General features: G+C 43.0%; 1 protein-coding gene across 3 annotated transcripts in view; it reads left to right on the forward strand.

Moving 5' to 3' along the window:
* The window catches only part of SLC24A3 (solute carrier family 24 member 3), a 161,377-nt gene that overhangs the window by 104,501 nt on the left and 32,978 nt on the right, over positions 1 to 23,898 (forward strand). For all 3 annotated transcript variants that reach the window (XM_083748637.1, XM_083748635.1, XM_083748636.1), the window contains exons 3-7: positions 376 to 452; positions 9,337 to 9,411; positions 12,218 to 12,302; positions 14,873 to 14,976; positions 22,627 to 22,701. In XM_083748637.1, coding sequence (XP_083604763.1) covers positions 376 to 452; positions 9,337 to 9,411; positions 12,218 to 12,302; positions 14,873 to 14,976; positions 22,627 to 22,701 — 416 coding nt within the window. The remainder of the gene's footprint in view (positions 1 to 375; positions 453 to 9,336; positions 9,412 to 12,217; positions 12,303 to 14,872; positions 14,977 to 22,626; positions 22,702 to 23,898) is intronic.

The following is a 23,898-nucleotide window of genomic DNA, read 5'->3' on the forward strand; positions in this document are numbered from 1 at the left end:
TTACAGTTTTAATATCATAATCTAATTATGTGTTTAGAAAGTGCTCTTATAATTATGTCCAGTTGTACAATTCTGAAGATTACAGAACACTGTGTTTAGAATTTGTTGGCTGTGCCCAAGGCAACTTGATGACACAGACTGTTACAATTCATGTAGCATCAGATTTCCCAATAAATGTTTACCCAAAAAGGCTTAAAATGTCCAGGGGACAATGAAGTAATTTAAAAGTAACATGAACAGTATGATAGTTTCCATGGCAGGAAAATGCAAGGATTGTCAGCCTACAGAAGCACTTGGCTTGTTTAATTAAAGTATCTTTACTATGAACTAAATGAATGTTTCCATTTGCTTGATTCTTTGCTTTTTCCTTCCTAGCGCTCAATGAATTCCCTAATGACATCTTCACAAATGAGAACCGGCGGCATGGAGCAGTCGTTTTGCACGCCTTCTGTGTGAGTCACTATTTGCCTATATGCATATTATATAAGGGAGCTGGGCATGTTTAGCCTGGAGAAGAGGAGGTTAAGGGGTGATATGATAGCCATGTTCAAATATATAAAAGGATGTCACATAGAGGAGGGAGAAAGGTTGTTTTCTGCTGCTCCAGAGAAGCGGACACGGAGCAATGGATCCAAACTACAAGAAAGAAGATTCCACCTAAACATTAGGAAGAACTTCCTGACAGTAAGAGCTGTTTGACAGTGGAATTTGCTGCCAAGGAGTGTGGTGGAGTCTCCTTCTTTGGAGGTCTTTAAGCAGAGGCTTGACAACCATATGTCAGGAGTGCTCTGATGGTGTTTCCTGCTTGGCAGAGGGTTGGACTCGATGGCCCTTGTGGTCTCTTCCAGCTCTATGATTCTATGATTCTATTATTCTATGATATTATGTTTATTTTCAAAAACAAAAAAAATCTTACAACATTAAAAAACACGCGTTACAACATACAAATTATAATTGAGAGATAACGTCAGCAGGAACAATTATTAATAATGCCAATCTGTAGTCACCACCGGCCTCAAAAATGCCTTATAAATATTTTAAAAACTTTAAATGTTCAGCAGCAAGTGAAGATCTATGGCTACCACACAGTGGCGCTGGGTATATGGGGCATGAGGGGCTTCAGCTCCCTCAATATTTTGAGCAGGGGGCATTGCCCCCCTCAATATTGTAGTGGCTGCCATCCCTCGCTGCCCCTGGGCAAGCTCCGGCGCCCTCCGCAATTGCCTGAGCGCTGGGATGGGTGGGAGGCTTGGAGGATGGTTTTTGCCCTCCCCGCCAGCTGCTGGGATTGCCAGAGTGACCCTGCAAGCGTGGCCTGATGGGGGCGGGGCGTCACACATGTGATGTCATGCGCACGTGACAGCCCCCCTCCATGTGGGGTCCAACTTGGCGTGCCTGCTACCACAACAGGGTTTTTAAAATATACATTTAGCCATTTAGTCATTTCTCACCAGACATTCCTTGTTGGAAGCTGTTCTTGTCTTCCATTGCACTGATTCACTTGTCATTTATGCCAGCGTATTCAGGGTTTGTAGTTTACAGAATCATTGACTCTCTTTGAATCCTTTTTGAAGGGACCCCAAGAGAACTTGATTGAATCAGTGAGTCACTTTTCATGTCATGCTAAGCTGAGCCAAACCTTGGCTGAGCACAGAAGCACTAACATTACAGTCTCCCAGAGAGGAGCTCATAGGCACTTTGCACCTGTGGTCTTTTTCATGACTATGTTGGCACCAGCCTAAGGAAATAACAAATGAGGAGAATGCTATTGCATCCAGGCACTATTTATTTACTTTTATTTCTTATATTTATTTGTCACTGACTGCAGCCCCCTCTCCGCCTCTTTAAAAAGGCATAAAATACCACATTTAAAGTACCATTGAAAGGTTAAAAACCATTATTAAGTAAAAGTTCTTCACTTACAATAACATTAAAAATGGCACACCCTGCCTTTATTATGTTGTGAACCATCCTGAGATCTACAGACGAAGGACACTAAATAAATAAATAATCAATCAATCAATCAATCAATCAGTAAAGTGAAATGCCTGAGTAAAAAGTCTCCACTTGCATACCCTCCAATATTTCTCTAATAAAAATAGGGACGTTGCAAGGAAAAGCATGACATTCCAGGATCAAATCAGAAACCGGGGGCTTCTGTCACTTTGGGACTGTCCCTGGAAAATAGGGAGGCTTGGAGAGTCTACACTTGTCATCTGAAAGTTGATAGTGATGGCACCAGGCACATCTCTCTGGGGAGACCATTCCAGCCAGGGAGTCACCACGGAGAAGGCCTGATCTTGTGTCACCATCTTCTACACCTCCCTCACAAAGAAGGGCCCCAGATGATGAATTTGGGTAGATTCACATGGGGAGACACTATCGCTTAAGGTTTTGTGGTCATGAGGCACATAAGACTTTATAGGTCAAAACCTGCACTTTTATTTTATTTTTTAAAAAATATTTATTAAAGGTTTTTCATTTACAATAGAAAAAAGAATAAACATAACATTACATATAACAAATTTTCTTATCACTTCTGAACTTCCTCACATCTCCTGCTCCTACGTTCTAGTTTAAAACACTTAAAACAACAATTTATTCCCTTATTTCCATCCTTACTGTCAAATTTCGAATATATTTCAAATTTTAGATACATTTATTCCAATCCTTACAAAAGAAAATTAAACTTAGCCTAATAATTATCTAAAAAAAATAGGTTTTTCATCTTATATTTAGATTAACTTCATGATTTACTTCATCTATTTTGATGGTGCCAATTTGTCTAAAATCAAGCATCCTGCTTAACATTCATACAGTTTACAATATTTTTGCAAATAAAACTTAAATTTTTTCCAGTCCTCTTCAACGATTTCTTCTCCCAGGTCTCAGATTCTGGCAGTCTTCTCAGCCAGTTCCATGTAGTTCATCAGTTGCATCTGCCATTCTTCCAGTGTGGGTAGATCTTGGGTTTTCCAGTATTTAGCAATAAGTATCCTTGCTGCTGTTGTTGCATACATGAAAAAGGTTCGGTCCTTCTTTAACACCCCTTGGCCGACAATACCCAAAAGGAAGGCCTCTGGTTTCTTAAGAAAGGTATACTTAAATACCTTTTTCAGCTCATTATATATCATTTCCCAGAAGGCCTTCACTTTAGGACAGGTCCACCAAAGGTGAAAGAACATTCCTTCATCAAAACCTGCACTTTTAATTGAGCCCAGGAACTACCTGGCAGCCAATGCAGTTGGGCCAGGATCAAACCTCCTACTTCCCATTAGCAGCCTGGCCACTGAAATGGCAGGCCACTGTTTCCTGAGTGTAGGTGCAACTCATATCACGGGTCTTTTTCTCTTCTGTTCATGAGGAGCAGCTTCCTTTCTGTAAGCAGCCAGCTCCTTGAGAGTACAGCTGCATATCTTCTGACCAGGCAAGCAAAGCCCCCAAATAACCAGCCAAATAATTAACATAGACGTGGCTACCAGTGCTTAAGATGTTATACACAACTTCTAAAACTTAGGTTGTTACAGAAAATAATTATCATACCAATAAGCAACACAACTCTGACCATATGGATGTACGCTTCAGTTGCCAGACGTCTTTTCCTTTAAAGAGACATCTCAGATAACACTATAAACTGATAACACTATTAATTCATTTATGTTCTCGTTGTCAGAAATAGGACACACATTATTTGAATCGAATAACTCTCTTTAATTAAATTAATCATTTTTGAGTTTATATAATTGGGTACAAAACATGTTGTCTGCAACTAAATATACTGTGATCCCTTCCCTTTAACATAACTGATGTGGTCACAATGTATGAAGAACCATATGAATGCCTCCTTCAGCTTGGGGAAATTACATTGGGGAAATTATACATGTGGCAGAGAGCTTAATAGACTTGTGTGCAAGATGTGCTCTGACCTTCCATCTAAATTAAAATCAGTTTTAAAATGCCGAAAGAAGTAATGAGCTTTCTTGCCATTAGTCTTTCTTTTGTGTCACTGAGAGAAACTGATATGAGTTTTTATGGGGTGAGTTATTCAGCTAATTTGAATGTTTTCTCTATTGTTAGGCTGTTGAAATTCTGAGAATTCAGTTCTAACCAATAGACCATTAATTAATTCCTTGCTTATCTCTAGTGTCTTTATAGGGTTGTGTTGTGTTGAGATGTTTTATTTTCTGGAATAAAAGGTTGTGTTTGCAGAGTATCCTTGCTTGCCATTTTCATGCTTGGATGCTTACATTAGTATTTCTGTGACAGTGAAGTGCTGTATTAAAACACCTACTCTTAATGTTATTTGTGTCTCCATATGAACGTGGGTGGCGCTGTGGTCTAAACCACAGAGACTAGGGCTTGCCAATCGGAAGGTCAGCGGTTCAAATCCCCGCGACGGGGTGAGCTCCCGTTGTTTAGTCCCTGCTCCTGCCAACCTAGCAGTTTGAAAGCATGTCAAACTGCAAGTAGATAAATAGGTACCGCTCTGGCGGGAAGGTAAACAGCATTTCCGTGCGCTGCTCTGTTTGCCAGAAGCGGCTTAGTCATGCTGGCCACATGACCCAGAAGCTGTACGCCAGCTCCCTCAGCCAGTAAAGCGAGATGAGTGCCGCAACCCCAGAGTCGGCCACGACTGGACTTAACTGTCAGGGGTCCTTTACCTTTACCTTTTTATAAAAGCTATGTGCCGATCCCCTGTCAGGACTAGCACTGCTTCACATTGGCTTGGCCCTTTAATAGCACACTGTTTTTACCTACTTTGAGGACTTCAGATGTTGAGTTTGTTACCAGGCACTCCATAGCTTAAACTGGACACTTGATGGCTTTAAGTTGGGAGAGTCTGGTGAGTTAGTATGATCTGCAAGCAGCTTAGGCTCACCTCAACACCCTTCTCAGATGCAGAGGAGGGATGGGAACCTGTGGTTCTCTAGGTGTTGAGGACTTCAGCTTCTATCAGATCCAGCCAGCATGGCCAATGGTCAGGCATGGGGTCTAACAACATGTGGAGGACCACCAGTTTCCCACCCCTGCTCCAGACCCTGCTTTTCTTCCTTTGTTCAATCGGCAGATCAACATTTTCTCATTGCTGCATTCCAGCTTTCTGCTTCCCACTCAGATCTCCCAAGCCGAGGTTGTGATACACTTGGATTTCTAACAAGATCTTGTGTGCAGTACTTTTTTAGCTAGATATACTTGTTCAGTAACCAAAACAAGACTAGAAACCTATCATAGTACAAGATTACATAGTTTTGTCCTTAATCCACAACTCATGTGGGTTTTTATGTGTGGGGATGTCTGCCTTGAAAAGTGAGGAGGGGTCTAAGGCCCCCATCCCCAATGCCAAGCACATGATATTTCTGTCATCTGCCATCCCCTCCACACTCCCCTTTCAACCTCTGAGTTGGGAACCAGGCATGGCCTCTCAAGAGTTATTTGACTAAGAATACCTCAGCCAGTAATTCCTTGTTTAACTGGAAGTGATTAACCTTTTCGTGGAAATTTTAATCCTTGCTGCTTATTTTTAGCAGTGGCTCCCCACATGCATTTCTGACCCAGTTGTGATATTCAGCTTGCACGAGGCAGTCTACCAAATGCAGACAAAACTCTGCAGTGGCACTTGCTAGAACCATTCGTCACATGGAAAAGTTGCAGTTTAGCTTTCCATATGCTGGGTTTCGTTTTTGAAATATTCTCCCATTTGAAGTGTTCCAGCCCAGAAAGGACTCTACTGTGTGATGTTTCTGTATATTTGATTTGGCTCTGTAATTGTATGTATTTAGTGACCAGCATCTCCTTGTAGTAGCAAACCTTTTCAATGATAATAGACTAGGTGGGGACCTATGCCAATCACAGGACTTTTAGTGGTTTGAGAAAACTGGAAAGTCATCACAATGTGGCTGCGAACATGATCAAATTCACTGGTTATTAGGTGCTAGATTTTGTAATGGAACATTTTAACCTGGCACTATTATTGGCTTGCATAAGAGGAAATAACTGACTGAAAAGTTTGTTTTGCTTAGACATCACATCTTCTGGATTCTTGACTGAACATAACAAAAAATGGGGAGGTCTCCCATGTTCAACCTGGAGCCTCAGGTTTCTCGGACAAATAAGTGAGATCCCAGGGTGAGAGCAGTATCAAGATGGAGCACTTATTTTCTGCCTGACCTGATGAAAGCTTTTTCTATTCCATGCTTGCCTGGCTCCATCCTGCAGACGCACTCAGGCTCCTCCCCTAACTGGCAGGTGATATCATAAAACACATCTGTATCCCACCAGGCCACCTTCCGATCTGCCTGGCACTACACTTAAGCTACAATGCCAGGAGACATGGAAACTCTAGATCATTCACCTTCATAGAAACCTCCCTTGGAAATCAAGCTCCAAATTTTGCAAACCTCCCACATGAAAACTACATTTGTTTAGGAATAACTGGAACATTTGACTGGCTTAAGTTTTCTAGAGCCTACACATATTCAGTGAAAAAGGGCCGTGGAAATGTAGAGTTTGAAGAGACCAGGAGAGCCATCTCGTCCAACCTCCTGCAATGTAGGACTCTTTCGCCCTTCAGACTTAAACACCTCAAATTCATTCATTTCCCCTTCCATACAAAAAGTCCAAAAGGGGTTCTCCAATTATTACTATTGATAAATGCCTGTTTTAACTGCCTTTGGTGCTGTACTGATGAGTTTTATAAGTTTTATAAGTTATATGCACTAAATTTTGAAATCAAAACCCCAACTCAATACAACAAAAAATAACTTATAAAATGGACATTATATATTCACATATTAAATATGCACTTGGATGTATATATAATCCTCTAAATATTCCTGGGGTGCACCTATCCCACAGTTAATGTGGATTCAGAGAGACTCATGCCTACATCCATCAAACCACTTATCATTATTATAATGATACTATATTAACTATGATTCAATCTGTTTTGTTGTGTTTTATCTATCTACATGTAAATTATCCAAGATCTAACTGATCTTGTATTTATTGTAGTAGCTACTCTGATTTTTTTTGACAGAAAGCCACCTAAAGCTAATGTAAAATAAAACAAAGGGATGCAGAGTTGAGGAAGAAGAGGTCGTGTTGCTCTCTCAGGCCCCGTCCTCGCTCCCAAGGAGCCTGTTGGCTCATCCAGGTCTGGCTGGATGAGCAATTGAAGGTCCCAGCCTCAGACTGACTACTCCCTGACCCTTTCATTACCAAGCTAAAAGTATCCGAGGCAGTGGAGGAAGGGGCAGTTGTGACACTGGGACTTTCAGACAGACTCTGGCCTTCCTTGCGAGGCTCCCACACTGCAGGTCTTCCAAGCATTCCTATATTGCTTCTTTGTCTACCTGGTCCCTTCGTAGCAGGTCAGTTTCCCTGTAAGCTTCCCCTCCTGCCCACTCTCCTTTATGGCTGCTGCCAACTCCCCCTGGTTCTAGCTCTGCAGTTGGGGATGCCTTCTTCAGAGGGCTCTGTGGAGGGACTCACTCTTCAACTCCCATGTTCTCTTGTTGCTTGTGTCTTGCTGCTGCCTCTCAGCCTCAAAGCCTTTCTCTTTAGGATTTCAAATGCAAGCGAACAAAAGGGAGCTATGAGAAGGAACTTGCATAATGCAGGAAAGACAGAGGCACAAGGGAACACAGGTTATAATGGGTGCTATGATGGGGACGCGGGTGGCACTGTGGGTAAAACCTCAGCGCCTAGGACTTGCCAATCGCATGGTCGGCGGTTCGAATCCCCGCGGCGGGGTGCGCTCCCATCGTGCGGCCCAGTGCCTGCCAACCTAGCAGTTCAAAAGCACCCCCGGGTGCAAGTAGATAAATAGGGACCGCTCACCAGCGGGAAGGTAAACGGCGTTTCTTGTGCTGCGCTGGCTCGCCAGATGCAGCTTGTCACGCTGGCCACGTGACCCGGAAGTGTCTGCGGACAGCGCTGGCTCCCGGCCTCTAGAGTGAGATGAGCGCACAACCCTAGAGTCTGGCAAGACTGGCCCGTACAGGCAGGGGTACCTTTACCTTTATGATGCTGTAACCCAACCCTTAAGGCTAGCATGAAATGATGCCATTTCATTTTATTTGTTCATTAGTGGCATTAATTACGTATTTTTAGCACCGTCAGAGCCAATCCGGTGCTCCTTCTGATTCTCCTACACATCCTTGAACTCTCCACCATCATGTCCCTGTACCTTCCAGGTGCAAAACAAATAATGGAGCACTTTGCATACTGAAAATCTGAACAGTGTGTCAAATGCAATTTGGGACATAGCTACACTACAAAAATATATTGATTTTGCAGTGGAACCTCAGTTTAAGAATAGCCCTGTTTACAAACTATTTGGTTTACGAACTCCACAAAACCGGAAGTAGTGTTCCGGTTTGCGAACTTTACCTCAGTCTATGAATGGAAGCTGAACGGTGGAAGGACACTGGCGGTGGGAGATCTCATTAGGGAAAGCGCGCCTCAGTTTAAGAACGGTTTCAGTTTAAGAACAGACTTCCAGAACGGATTAAGTTTGTAAGCCGAGGTACCACTGTATTACTGTTAGCTTGTTAAAGTATGAATTGTTTTCAAATGAGCCTCAAAACAACTAAAGAACGGACTTCCAGAACGGATTAAGTTTGTAAGCCGAGGTACCACTGTATTACTGTTAGCTTGTTAATGTATGAATTGTTTTCAAATGAGCCTCAAAACAACTAAAACAGCTTTAAAAACAGTACAAAAACCCACAACTAAAGAGAGGTTGAAAAAGAACACAGAATAAACTTCTACAATAAAGACCTTTTGAGACAGCAGGAAAAGCTTGTTGAAACAGAAATTTATTCAATTGTTTGCATAAGTACAATCTCATCTGGGATGCTAACTCCACAGAACAGGGTCATATATCACATATTTCCACAAATAATTCTATTTTCTTTATTTGACAAGATTTATATACCTCTTAATCACCAAAAACCTCTAAGCTGTTTTTATTAAACAAGATGACATTTTCATTTAAAAATACCGATAAAAAGCAAACATTAAAAACAAATTGCTTAAAAGTGCTGGTTTTTCTGGGTAGGGATGTGTCTTAGGGATGAGTAGGGGGTAGGATGAGAACTGAGGTTTATCTGCTAAAGACACCCCCCCCACACACACACACACACTGCAATTTCCAGGGTTCCCTAGACAGCAGGGTTGACTACTTACTACACCAATTTAATTCTGTGGTATATCTTTGATGTCATTCCAAACCAGTATACATAATGTGTTCTTAATTCTTTTAAAATAATTAAATTATGACAGTATCCTGTTTTAACTGGTGCCTTGTAAACACAGTGCTTTCTGTTCTTGCAGGCTGTCTACATGTTCTATGCTTTGGCTATTGTCTGTGATGATTTCTTTGTCCCTTCGTTGGAAAAGATTTGTGAAGTAAGTCTATGTTGATGCTACTTACGCATATTTATTAATGAAATTACCAAACCAGAATTGTAACCTTTGTTTACATCTCATCAGTTTTACACCCTTCATTTCTATGGGCATAGCCAGGTCTTTTTTCAGCTGGAATGTGCTGGAGCTCATTTACAGCACCTCTCAGGTGGGCTCCATTGCCATGCTAAGAGAACAAGGGAGATCTCTGGCACCGCTTTTTCTAGAAAAATATCGCTGTGGTTGGTATAGCTTTCATGAACAACTGTAGCAACTTGATTTAAGGCCACTGCCAACCCTGCAGCATATTAATCAAGTACTAAGTCATGTGCTTTAAAAGTGTGTTGAATGAGCTTTAAGTGTATGGTGTCGATCAGCAGGATCGACCTGTTAGAGGTAAAAATAAAAATCTACTCTTATTTGATGTTTTTATTGAGCTTGAGCTATCACAAATTTAAGGTAAAAATCATACAAAATAAAACTGAAACATGAAAAGCTTGTTATTAAAATTCCAAGCCTGAGAAACATTAACTTAAGTGTGTAAAGTTTTGATACCTGAAATAATAATAATAATAATAATTTATTATTTATACCCCGCCCATCTGGCTGAGTTTTCCCCAGCCACTCTGGGCGGCTCCCAATCAGTGTTAAAAACCGTACAGCATTACATATTAAAAACTTCCCTGAACAGGGCTGCCTTAAGATGTCTTCTGAACGTCAGGTAATTCTTTATCTCTTTGACATCTGATGGGAGGGCGTTCCACAGGGCGGGCGCCGCTACCGAGAAGGCCCTCTGTCTGGTTCCCTGTAGCCTCACTTCTCGCAATGAGGGAACCGCCAGAAGGCCCTCGGCGTTGGATCTCAGAGTCCGGGCTGAACGATGGGGGTGGAGACGCTCCTTCAGGTGTACAGGACCGAGGCCGTTTAGGGCTTTAAAGGTCAGCACCAACACTTTGAATCGTGCTCGGAAACGTACTGGGAGCCAATGCAGATCTCTCAGAACCGGTGTTATGTGGTCCCAGCGGCCACTCCCAGTCACCAGTCTCGCTGCCGCATTCTGGATTAATTGCAGTTTCCGGGTCACCTTCAAAGGTAGCCCCACGTAGAGCGCGTTGCAGTAGTCCAAGCGTGAGATAACTAGAGCATGCACCACTCTGGCGAGACAGTCCGCGGGGAGGTAGGGTCTTAGCCTGCGTACCAGGTGGAGCTGGTAGACAGCTGCCCTGGACACAGAGTTAATCTGCGCCTCCATGGACAGCTGTGAGTCCAAAATGACTCCCAGGCTGTGCACCTGGTCCTTCAGGGGCACAGTTACCCCATTCAGGACCAGGGAATCCTCCACACCTGCCCGCCTCCTGTCCCCCAAAAACAGTACTTCTGTCTTGTCAGGATTCAACCTCAATCTGTTAGCCGCCATCCAACCTCCAACCGCCTCCAGGCACTCACACAGGACCTTCACCGCCTTCACTGGTTCTGATTTAAAGGAGAGGTAGAGCTGGGTGTCATCTGCATACTGATGAACACCCAGTCCAAACCCCCTGATGATCTCTCCCAGCGGCTTCATATAGATATTAAAAAGCATGGGGGAGAGGACAGAACCCTGAGGCACCCCACAAGTGAGAGCCCAGGGGTCTGAACACTCACCCCCCACCACCACTTTCTGGACACGGCCCAGGAGGAAGGAGCGGAACCACTGTATGACAGTGCCCCCAGCTCCCAGCCCCTCTAGACGGTCCAGAAGGATGTTATGGTCGATGGTGTCAAAGGCCGCTGAGAGATCCAGCAGAACTAGGAAACAGCTCTCACCTTTGTCCCTAGCCCGCCGGAGATCATCAACCAGCGCGACCAAGGCAGTTTCAGTCCCATGGTGAGGCCTGAATCCCGATTGGAAGGGATCCAAATGGTCCGTTTCCTCCAGGCGTGCTTGGAGTTGTTCAGCAACCACCCGCTCAATCACCTTGCCCAAAAATGGCAGATTTGAGACTGGGCGATAGTTGGCCAAATTGGCCGGGTCTAAAGATGTTTTTTTAAGAAGCGGTTTAATGACCGCCTCTTTCAGCGGGTCTGGGAAGGCTCCCTCACAGAGGGAAGCATTCACCACCCCGCAGAGCCCATCGCCCAGCCCTTCCCGGCTCGCTTTTATCAGCCAGGATGGGCAAGGATCAAGGAGACAGGTGGTCGGTTTCACTCGTCCAAGCAGCCTGTCCACATCCTCGGAGGTAACAGAAATCATTTATAACATTGTAAGTATAAAATAATGTGACATTTATACATGGAAATCAAATGGGACAGGCTGATAATTCCTCTTACCAGCAGTTAAGTAATTGATAATGATAATTTAACAATAATATAAATAATTTCTCAGGTTCAGGCAACAGATGACAGCTAATTATTTTGAACATCAGTAGAAAGCTGCTAGAGAAACAGTGTGCTAATGTCCCATTTAAAAGACACAGACAAGAGCAAAGTTGTAAAAAAACTATGTGTCCCTGGAGGAGCATAGGATGAAACCATGCAGAGTAGCCGTGACAGTGCTCCCAAACTATCAGAAAGATAAATGGCATCCCTAAAGAGTTCTGCTGCATGCCCCTTGCACACCTCCAACATCCTCCTGTGCTAGAGTGACATTGGAGTTAATACTTTGGGGAAAGGATTCTGCTGCAGCTACTACTGCATTGCATATCCTTTGATACTATTCTGCCTGGGGAGGATGTTGGAGACAACCATGAATCCTGAGTCCTGAAACACTAATAGCCCGGGGACGTATTATATTTTGCTTCTGATAAGAGACTTTTCTCTTCTTCCACAGCGCCTGCACCTCAGTGAAGATGTGGCAGGGGCAACATTCATGGCAGCCGGCAGCTCGGCTCCAGAACTGTTTACATCTGTCATAGGTAACTAAGTCATCCGCTTCTTTCTTGCTGTAACTGTGGAAGTAAATGCAGCTTTTTAATAGTTTTGTGCCTTATCTTTCCCACAAAGATGATGGGGGATAGATATGCACACCCAGGTTTTGGGTAGACGACCAAATCCATAACCTTAGTCCAATAAACATTGGCAGAAGGATGGAATGGATGTTGCTGGAAGATTGCCCCAGTGCCAACAACAACATCCCAGGATGATCTTCCTGGGATGACTACTCAGGAAAATATTATGTTTGTTGGGAATTTTCCCACCTGTGTGTTCTTAGTAAGTACAAAACAATATGCTTTTGAATGGCATCCCTGTTGTCATGTGCCATGCAGAAAGAGATGTGAAGAATGGCTCAATCTACAGCTAGATGTGACTATGATACATTTAATTTGAAGCTGCACAGATAATGAAAGTGGATCCGACCATAACTCAGTGAGGTGCACATGCCTTATACGCATAAAGATCCTAGCACTGCCATAAAGGATCTCAGGTAGCAAGGTAGGAAGGAACCAAGCTGAGATGGTGGAGAACCACTACCAGTTTAAGAAGTTAATATTGGGATGAATGGAAGCTGATTTGGTGTAAGGCAGTCTCAAACGTTCGTGTTTTCTTTTGTTGCATCTGAGGTAGTAAAGGTTAGGTGGAGAGAGTGGGGAGCACCATAGTCATTTTCAGTAGTTCTCCTCAGAGTATATAACACACGGCAAGGTCAGGTTGGATGATTGCTAGTGAGTCAAAATTCCTTGGAGGAAGTGGAAAGCTACTTTTAAAAAATGCCCTTATGTTAAGAAAAAACATGTTCACTAGCATAGGGCTGCCATCCATCCGGATTTTCCTGGATTTTCAAAGGCAGAAATGACATCCAGTGGGGTGGGGGGCGGGAAGCTCAACAACTTTCAGGGTGTCCTAGTTTTTATTTTTCAAAATATGGCAACCCTGCACTAGCAGCCATGGTCAGACAAGGAGGCAGCTCAGGCCCCTGCAGGACAGAGAGATTCTGGGAAGAAAGGATCAGAGCCACAGGATGTGGCAAGCTCAGCTGTTTCATCTCTCTAAGTTTAGGTTGATCAATGTGCTTATGTGTGGTCTTTAGAGGGAAGGATTCATCACATTCACACCAGGTAATTTGGCCTCCAAACACTGTTATTCATTCTTAGATCAAGGCCAAATTTGAATATTCAGTCATGAAAAAATGACTGGGGAGAATCCTAATGTTGTTCAAATTATCTAAAATCCTGCCAAACATGTGTAGGCTGGCTCTGTGAGCTGGGATCTTGATCAAGCAGGGCTCCAGCTAGTGATGGAGAAGAAATTCCATTCAGCTCATATTTAAATTTAAATCTATATCTATCAAATGTTCACTTTCCAAAACCTTTATGAGAACTGAAACACAGGAATTTAGATAATAGCTATCCTTTGAAAGCCACACATCCAAATTTTGCAATGCAGTTTCTCAAACTAAATAATGTTTAAAGAATGCATATAATAGGTAAAGGTGTGCATAAAAATGAATAACATACAAAAATGCATTACATTAGCAGAAATGGCTTTTGGAAATGTGTGCATTTGTCAAAGCTGCATGCAAAAATGTGTTTCTTAAGAGACATGCTGAAGAATTTTAATGATCACAAACTGCTGCAGAAATGTAGAAAATGTAGAGAACTTAAGATTGGGGAAATGGGAAACAGGGAGAACCAAAATTAACAGGTCTGTTTACCCCTATTTCCAGCTCACAGAGGCAGCCCATGCAGGCCCTACAGCCTTCCCCTCTACCAACTTCCCCCCAATGTGTGGCCAACATCAGAGGCTCTTCATCCAGTGCTAACTATGCAGAAAGAACTCCTGAGCACGGGCCATTTGACTTTAAACAAGTATTTTCCCACTCCAAATTTCTACCCCAATGTGTATTGGAATCCTATGCACATTGCCCCCCAAATACCAGACAGCAGCAAAATCTGAGAAAGCTTTTTCTAACAGCTCAGGGCATTCAAGTAAGACTTGGTCTTCACATGAAGTAAAATGGGTCTTGTTTGAGGCGCTACATGGTGATGCAAGTCCTAAAGTGGTAGAGTGCCTGTGCCATTTAAGACTGCTGTGGTGGAGAGAGAGATCCCTGCAAGTAGAAAACCGGCACAGCTGCAAACAGGCAGTATCTCTCTCTCTCTCTCTCTCTCTCTCTCTCTCTCTCTCTCTCTCTTAGTGAAGCATTCAAAAATGGTGGCTCCTCCACCTGAAGTGGAACAGCTCATTCTCCCATCTCATTCTAACATGCGTTGATCAGACCTGCATGTACTGCTAACCAGATGATGAGAAACCTTTGCAGTTATTTCCTTTTCCATACTATAATGAATTTGACTGTTCAGCTGGTTGATCGTGCTGAAAACACCTTTAAGCAATCTTTTTATTACACACATTTTCTCTGCTTCTCTCAGTTTTAGAAAATATGCTCTGGTGTTTTCTCCTTAATCCCAGCAGTCTTCTTGAATAGGTTTGCAGTGGGAAATCCTGCCTGTTCATTCTGAGCAACTCAGGAATTATTTTCTTCCTTCAGGTGTGTTTATCACGAAAGGAGACGTGGGTGTTGGGACCATCGTTGGCTCTGCTGTATTCAACATACTCTGTATAATTGGGGTTTGTGGCCTCTTTGCAGGGCAGGTAAGAGAATATGACTACATTTCCTCCTCCCCCTTGAGTAGTAGCCACCATTTTACAAACTGGTGCACAATCAGTATGGAAATCTCCTGCTTGCCTCTATTTATATAACATTTCACAAGAGTTCAATGCATTTCTTATACCGTTGATGTAACAAACATGTAAGATAGCTCAGTTTTATTTATCTCTGTAGCGCAGTGAACTCATTAGTGTTGCTTCCACCCTAGAGGCCTTAAGCACTGCTTGTGGCATTGCATTTTCATAATCAGTTTGAAGTAGGATTGAACTGTAGGTCCCACAAAGCAGTTAATATACCTTTATGTTTTATCTCAGGACCCTTTCTGTGTTTCCTTAGAAGTCAGTCCCCTTCCCCAGTATTAATAAAAGCTTCCTGCTTACAAATTCATTTTTATGCATTTCAACAAATACTTTTCATTCAATCACTCATTCAGCCTTTATTTGCATAATTTAGACCATTAAAAATAGTCCAATAAAAAATTAATAGTCCAGACATATTAAGCACACAAAACATATAAAAGACTCAGTAGCCATCATTAGGTAAGATTAAGAATCTCAATTTTGTATCCTGAAACAACCTCAGTAGTTTCGGAAATATCATCCTTCATCAGATATTGGATTACAGATTCTTTGCAAGTAGATATTTGGAGCTTCAAAGGAATCACCAGTTAAGAGTTTTGAATGAAGAGAGAGCGGTCCAAAATTATATGATATATTGCATCTGGTGTGTTCATACCACAGGGGCAAAGTCTGTTCTGGAAGGGTATTTTTTTGAACCTTCTAGACAGTACATTTAAAGCAACTAACATAAAAGCTCTAAGATGCAAAGGGGTATCTAAATTATAAAAATAGTTGGGCATCATTCCATGACAAGGCTGCAAACCCAGGTAAGCAGATAGGCATACAGAGGGCTGAGTGGGGTAAATTTTTTGAAATTCGTGGTCTAACAGCCTTTGCTTAATGAGAGAGAAAGTATGTGACTCATCCATTAGGGGGAAAGAGTCTATTGCAATCCCTCTTTGTTTGAGTTTAAAAGTAATTGCAGAAAACCATGAAAAATATGTGAATCTCTCAATAAACAAGTTAATATACTTTCTGAGTATGTACTAAAATGAATTTTTAACCAGTATTTAAAGTCATGATCCAACCCCTAGGTTCTAAGAGATGCTGATCTAGCTCAGCACATATAGCCACACTTTGGAACTCCTAGGGTCTGTCGAAAAAAGGATGCCTGAACTTTGCTGTTAAAATCTGTTTTCTGTAGAGGGGTCCCATAAAGGAAGTGTGAAACTGTTTTCTTCCTATAGGCCCTAACCACTACATGTACATTCTGATTACCATTAAGAAAATAGAATCGTTTAATTTTACAAATTCACAAATAACAAGCAGATCAGAGGCAGGTAGAAATCTCACTTGGGTCTGGCATGAGAAGGGAGCCTGGGATCTCACCAAATTCTTATGGAACTGTGCCAAATGTTTTTTTTTGCAAACACTTTGCAAACATTCTGCTTCTGAGATCAACTTGGACTGCTTAGACATTTCATTTGCTTTGATGAGTGCTTGGAATTTACTAGCATTTGAACATTGTTGTGTGCTCTTCCACTTCCCATAGCAGTGAGAGGTTCCAGAGGCAGTGCTACAGGATTTAGGCTATAATCCTAAACCCATTTACCTGGGAGTAAGCCTCATTGATCTTAAAGAGTTTTACTTTTGGGTAGACAGGTATACAATAGCACTTTCCTCTTGGCTGAGAGATCACTGGCAGGAAAGGGGCAATACTTAATAGAACAAACATCTGTGAGGCAAAGGGCAAAGTTAGGAGAAAGCTCAGATCACTCTGTAGGTGATGTACATTGTAACTTCTCTGCAAATATTATGTTTCTCTCCACCCTTATTTACTGTTTTTCCTTCCAATAAAGTTCTCTCTGGTTAGAGCTCTATCTGAACGATGTTTTGGTTTTGATGTGGGGGGCGGGGTGGTAAAAAAATCAGAGAACCAGCTAATAGAGCAGTTTTAACTAGCAGTGGAATCCTTACAATGTAAGGCTTACATAAAACTCATAGCAATGTTAATCAGGACAAAGGGTAAGGAAAGCTCAAGGAAGGTGGCTTTTGATCTAATATGCCATCTATCTTCTGGGCTGCTACAGCCAAACAGGCTTAATCATAGCAATTACACAATAGGAATTTTACAGTTGTGGTGGTGTAATCTCATGGAGGAGTAATCTACAATAGACACAGAAATAGGATGTTAATTACATTACCTTAACTTTCTTTATCAGAAAGAGCTATGAGGTTTAAGAGAGAGAAATACTCGCACTCTTAAAATAAATATTAATAGACAAAAAATGAAGCAACAGTATCTGTGGTGGTGCCTGTTATAAGAAGGCACCCTCCAGTCTTGTTGCAAAACTACCAATTGGTAAGTGTATTGTGTTAATTACACCCAAGTAACCACCAGTTGTTTATAATTACTCCTAAAGTTGGCAGTGGACAACGTCAATAAGAAGTGAAGCCTTAGACTGTCATTTTTCTTCTTCTGTGTGTAGGAAGGAAATTTCCCTTGCAGATTCTCACTTGTTTGACAAATAAGTGCTCTGTTCTAAGGTTATTCTCAATATCTGAATTCATTCATATCTCTCATGCTATGTTTCCTTGTGAAGCAAACATATCATCCACACAGAAGTAGGTAGTGAAAGGTCCACAATTGGTATCTACTAGGTTGCAAAAGGTTTTCCCCAAGAAAATCTCAGTTCTGTGTTTCTCTAGAATAGCTGGCTAGCAAGTTGGAGAAAAGCTTTGGTGAGTGTGCCATTTCTAGAAAAAAAGTTGCCGGGACTCACCATGAAGTTGTTAAAGTAAATACTGCCAGGGGGGGAAAGCATTGGGTAGAAGTAATAAATTATAATTCTTCTTGTATACTAAGGTTGCCATATTTTGTAGAGCAAAATAGAGGACACTATGATGGCCATTCAAAGCAAATTAATGCAATTTGTCTCAAATTTTACCCCTGAAAAAGAGGACGTGTCCTGGAAAAAGAAGACTCAGTGGGTTTGTAACTGGCTGACTGGCCGAACCCAAAGGGTGCTCATCAATGGTTCCTCTTCATCCTGGAGAAGAGTGACTAGTGGGGTGCCACAGGGTTCTGTCTTGGGCCCGGTCTTATTCAACATCTTGATCAACGACTTGGATGATGGACTCAAGGGCATCCTGTTCAAATTTGCAGATGACACCAAACTGGGAGGGGTGGCTAACACCCCAGAGGACAGGATCACACTTCAAAACGACCTTGACAGATTAGAGAACTGGGCCAAAACAAACAAGATGAATTTTAACAGGGAGAAATGTAAAGTATTGCACTTGGGCAAAAAAAATGAGAGGCACAAATACAAGATGGGTGACACCTGGCTTGAGAGCAGTGCATGTGAAAAGGATCTAGGAGTCTTGGTTGACCACAAACTTGACATGAGCCAACAGTGTGACGCGGCAGCTAAAAAAGTGAATGCAGTTCTGGGCTGCATCAATAGGAGTATAGCATCTAGATCAAGGGAAGTAATAGTTCCACTGTATTCTGCTCTGGTCAGACCTCACCTGGAGTACTGTGTCCAGTTCTGGGCACCACAGTTCAAGAAGGATACTGACAAACTGCAACGTGTCCAGAGGAGGGCAACCAAAATGGTCAAAGGCCTGGAAACGATGTCTTCTGAGGAACGGCTAAGGGAACTGGGCATGTTTAGCCTGGAGAAGAGGAGGTTAAGGGGTGATATGATAGCCATGTTCAAATATATAAAAGGATGTCACATAGAGGAGGGAGAAAGGTTGTTTTCTGCTGCTCCAGAGAAGCAGACATGGAGCAATGGATCCAAACTACAAGAAAGAAGATTCCACCTAAACATTAGGAAGAACTTCCTGACAGTAAGAGATGTTCGACAGTGGAATTTGCTGCCAAGGAGTGTGGTGGAGTCTCCTTCTTTGGAGGTCTTTAAGCAGAGGCTTGACAACCATATGTCAGGAGTGCTCTGATGGTGTTTCCTGCTTGGCAGGGGGTTGGACTCGATGGCCCTTGTGGTCTCTTCCAACTCTAGGATTCAATGATTCAATGATTCAAAGACACATGGCAACCTTTTTATGCAGCCCGTAATAATAAAACAATGCATCATCATCATAAAACAATGCCTACTGGGCAAGATGGAGAAAAACAAGCTTTTGCGGTGGGAGACAGCCAAGCAGAGGCGCTTTCCCCCTCGCCTCCTGCACCTGACTCTGTCTCCTCCTCAAATGCTGATCCGAAAAGGAGTGGGAGGTTGCAAACATACACAATTTTTTCTTACAAAGAGAAAGTCTGTTTCTCTCCCCTCTCCCCTGCATGCTGATGTTTTCCAAAAGCCACACAGCTGGGCACTGAAGCAGCTGTGGCTCCTCCAATACCCACCCACAGAAGGTGCACAATCTCTTCAGATGAGAATCGTGTGCCCCAGACCCCCTAGGCAGTTCTTCTGCAAGGACGCCCAGCGAGATCCCCCCCCCTTCTCTCCAGGAAGGGGTGGGTAGCCAAAGGCAAGCTTAAAGCACCAGGGGACTGGCTAGCTGGTGGAGGGAAGGAGCTGCTGCAGCAACAGCAGCAGCCACCACCAAAAGAGAAAATTATGTTGCCAAGATCCACTCTCCTCCTCCGCTGTTGTGGCTCATCCAGCCATCTGGAGCATGGAGCTGCCCAGGGCCACCAGCTGGCCTTGCAAAAGCAGCAGCAGCAGCAGCAGCAGCAGCAGCAGCAGCAGCAGCAGCATGGTCCACTGGCGGAAAGAGGCACAAGCTGCCACTGCCCCTCGGCACCTGCACGACACACTGCCCTCCCGAGTCTCCTCCTCAGAGCAGCTCCCCCGCCTCCCCTCCCTCATAACAGGAGCCCAGCTCCACCCACATCGTAATGGGGTGACCCAGCAGGAAAATGCACAGCCCCACAACACGCGGGAAGGGGAAGTGTGATGTGCTCAGCTTTTCCTCTCTGCCTTGTCACCCAGGATCAGTTCCTTCTCCCTGAATATCTGGCAAACATGTCCATTTGTCATTATATTTATTACTCCATAACCAGTGCTTTTGTCTGGAAAAAAAGGCCCTGGTACTGCATACCGGCATCTGACACCAGAAGAAAAGCCCTGAGCCCAACCAATATATAAGAATGAGCTCCTCAGCAACATAGAGAATATTATTGTTCATAGAAGAGGTTATATATTCTTCATTATGGTTTTCTTGCCCACTTGGTTTGCATGTATCTTAATGTTTTAAGCTTTAATTTTACTAACAACAAGTAATTCAGTTTGCTGACTAAAAGTAATTCACATTGGCCCAGCCTTTGATCTCTGTTAACACAATTGTTTATATGAACTTCCTCCCCTGCAAATGGTTTTGGGTGTGTTCATTTTGGTACAGGGCACTCCCTGAAAAAGCTTATAGCCCATGGTGCACTTAATGTACTGGATGTTGTAAATGGGGCGGGGTGTTTTTTGTTTTTCTCCAGAAAAAGGGACATAAATGTAGTCTTGTATCATGCCACCTTTTCAGAGGTTATCTGCTACAACCTGATATTAGCCGCATTGCACTGGAGTTAGTGAGGTCACTGAATGAAGTCTTTCCCCTGGAGATTTTTGCCAAATGCAGGATTTCTGCTAAAATGAAATACTGTGAGTCTGACTGGAAATATCCTGGTACCATACAAATATAAATGGGCACGTGTGTGTGTGTGAGAGAGAGAGAGAGAGAGAGAGCGAGCGCATAAATACACACACATACACTCACATACACACTGTGGCATATAATTTGTTTGGTACCAGCTACAATTGGAGGTCTGGTCTACATGTAGCAGAAGGAGGGGGGAATTCAAGTAATGGGATGGACTACACCACTTGAGACTGCAGACAAGGATTCATGTTTTTGAATGCTCCCATATTTTCTCCCTATAAGTAGAAAATTCACATAAGACGGAGTGAGTAGCATAGACACTTTTTCTGTGATGTGTTAGGCTGTGTGTGTTTTTTGTCCCAGATGAAGGTTGAAGAGATGTTGTCGACTTACTCTACCACCTCAGGATTTTGTTACCTTATGATGCAGGTTAGACCTCAAGAGTTTTCTGCAAGAAAAAAGTGACCACCACACCCCCATTAAATAGTTGAAGACACATGCTTACCACAGTATAGCAATCAATTCTCTAGTTAGTCAATCTTCATTAAAGTCAAAATGTGATCATCAGGTTGCCAGCAATGACCATAAATTTGTTTCTGACAGTGGTATATCTCTTTCTGTTTTTTTGGCTGTCTTCATTAAGAGACCCAGTGTATCATAAAGACCCTGGAAGGAAGAAGGGGTATCTCACTTCATGCCTGATGGGAGACAATCTCCCTTTGCACTTGGAAGCACTGAGAGATTGTCTCCAGGGGCTGACGTAAAGTGAGACTGACCCTGTCCTGAGTTTTCTGTCCATGCCAGAAGATTTGGGGGAGGACTGGCTGGTAACCAGAGATAATGGCTGGCAACCATTGCTTCTTCCCCTCAGAATGAGGAGTCTGAACCCTGTGTTATAGACTGGGAAGGGCCAAACCCTAGAACTTAAGACATTATAGAATTTTGATTATTTGGGATGTGAAGAGGAACCATAAACTGCGGAGGAATTTCTAGGCTAGCCTATGCAAAATGACCTGGCTAAGCTAGGGACATTAGGGAAGAATATGAGGGCATTGAGGGCCACTGGCTTGCAAGAGAACTATCCCGAGGTGTGAAGAGACTGAGTTTGGAAGGTTACCATGGTAACTGGGTGTGAGGTAACAGGAAAATAGTGTTTTGAGCAAGGTTTGCTGGGAGGAAGAAGGTGGCAGGAGGTCTGAGATCTATCTTTGGACAGGCTGACTGCAGAACTGGCTGAGAGAGATGCCCTGGACTCCATGGTTGCACTGCTGTGGGGTACAAGCTCCTCTTGAAATGACCAAGCTGTAAGATCTGGACTCTCTCCATGCAGACTGAAGATGTAAATAGAAGAATAAACCATATTTCTTAAAGCTACGACAGTCTCCCCCATGTCTCAGTTCTCCAAAGGAACACAGACCTGGGGTGAGTGCCTGGAATCCCATGGGCTCTTGCCAGTGCTCAGCAGAGAGGTGGAGGCACCCAACTGTTGTAACAGGTAACCACAGATAATGGCTAGCAACCATTGCTTCTTCCCCTCAGAATGAGGAGTCTGAGCTCCTCATGATGTACCGTATCTTCAGTATAACAGGCTCAGCACTTCTGTTGGAGAATCTGGCCAAAACTTGGAGATAATGGACTTTCCACGCAGTGTTTTTCCTCCTTCTCAATAAATGTTAATTGCATATTTGTTGTATGAAATCTTCTTTCACAGATATCTTTCAAAGTAACACTTTTGTTGCAGGAATGTGACCTTTTGAGGTATAAATATTTTATGCCTGGAAAAAATGTGATTCTTCTGACTAGGTTAGTACACCTGTTACAATGACTGTGTAGAATTCTCTGGTCTTTGGGACGGGGGGGGGGGGGGACCCATCAGCTCTTCCTTGCAGCTTGCTGTTAATGTGAATCTTGGGATCATATATGGCCAATTCATTTTCTTCCTGTCTGTTTTCTCAGATTGTTGCACTGTCATCTTGGTGTCTCCTGAGGGATTCCATGTATTATACCTGCTCTGTTGTTGCACTTATCTTGGTAAGTGCTCAGAGATCGCTTTCCTGAATAAGTCTTTCTTTGGCAATCCAAAGTGCCATTTCTCCCATTTCATAGGGGTTCACTAAGCTGATTTATTTTTACAAGAAGTTTGCTTTTGTTGAGTGTTTCATTTAAATGAATATAGGACCTTGCCCATTGCAATTTACATCTTTACCAGTATAGTCCATAGTGATTTAAGAACTAATGTTCTGCAACTTCAAAACATAGCTTCAAATGCCAAAACCAGATTTGAGTTGGTCCAGTGAAGTCAGGGGGGAGATTTCATTCTAGGTGGTTTCATTTAGAAAATGTGCAATAAGACTCTAGTCTGGTGAGACCAGATTTTTTTCTCTACAATAAGCAATTGTTATTTCACACTTCTGGCAAAAATATTGTTATTACTTGCTTTCACTCCCTAATCCATTATGATTCCTACTATTTGTGATCAGAAATAGCGCATTTCCGGGCATCTGTTGGAATTTATGAAGAATTTTCTGTAACAGTGCCTCTTAAATTGAATTCTGAAGACCACCAGTGGTCTCTGGTATATTTTCTGGTGTACCTGAGACCATAATGAAGAGTCTGCTTCAGTTGCTGCTGGAGTCCAAGCAAGTGATTTTCTGTGGGCATATATAGGGCTGCTGTTCAATTTGTGGATGTGTGTTTTACAGGTGCTGGGGATGAGGGGCAGCCAGGCAGCCACCATGATCTGCAAAATCATGGCAGCTCAAAACACTGAGAAAATTGTGGCAGGCACATGTCCAGAACCATAGAAAGGCATCCGTTTATAGAACCAGCTGGGTTGTGAGACTGCTGGGACCCCCTCTAGGTTTGCCACATGTCCCTTATAATAAGGCATGGGTAGGCAACCTAAGGCCCGGGGGCCGGATCCGGCCCAATCGCCTTCTAAATCCAGCCAGCAGACAGTCTGGGAATCAGCGTGTTTTTACATGAGTAGAATGTGTGCTTTTATTTAAAATGCATCTCTGGGTTATTTGTGGGGCATAGGAATTCATTCACACACACCCCAAATATAGTCTGCCACCCCACAAGGTCTGAGGGACAGTGGACCGGCCCCCTGCTGAAAAAGTTTGCTGACCCTTGTAATAAGGGGTTGTCCCTTATTTAAAGGGAAAATGCTGCATCCCTTATTTCTGCCCCGCTTTCTTCTCCCTGCTCCCTCTCCTCTGCTGAGGC

The sequence above is a fragment of the Podarcis gaigeae genome (assembly GCF_964106915.1).
Source record: "Podarcis gaigeae genome assembly, chromosome: 7".
Lineage (NCBI taxonomy): Eukaryota > Metazoa > Chordata > Lepidosauria > Squamata > Lacertidae > Podarcis > Podarcis gaigeae.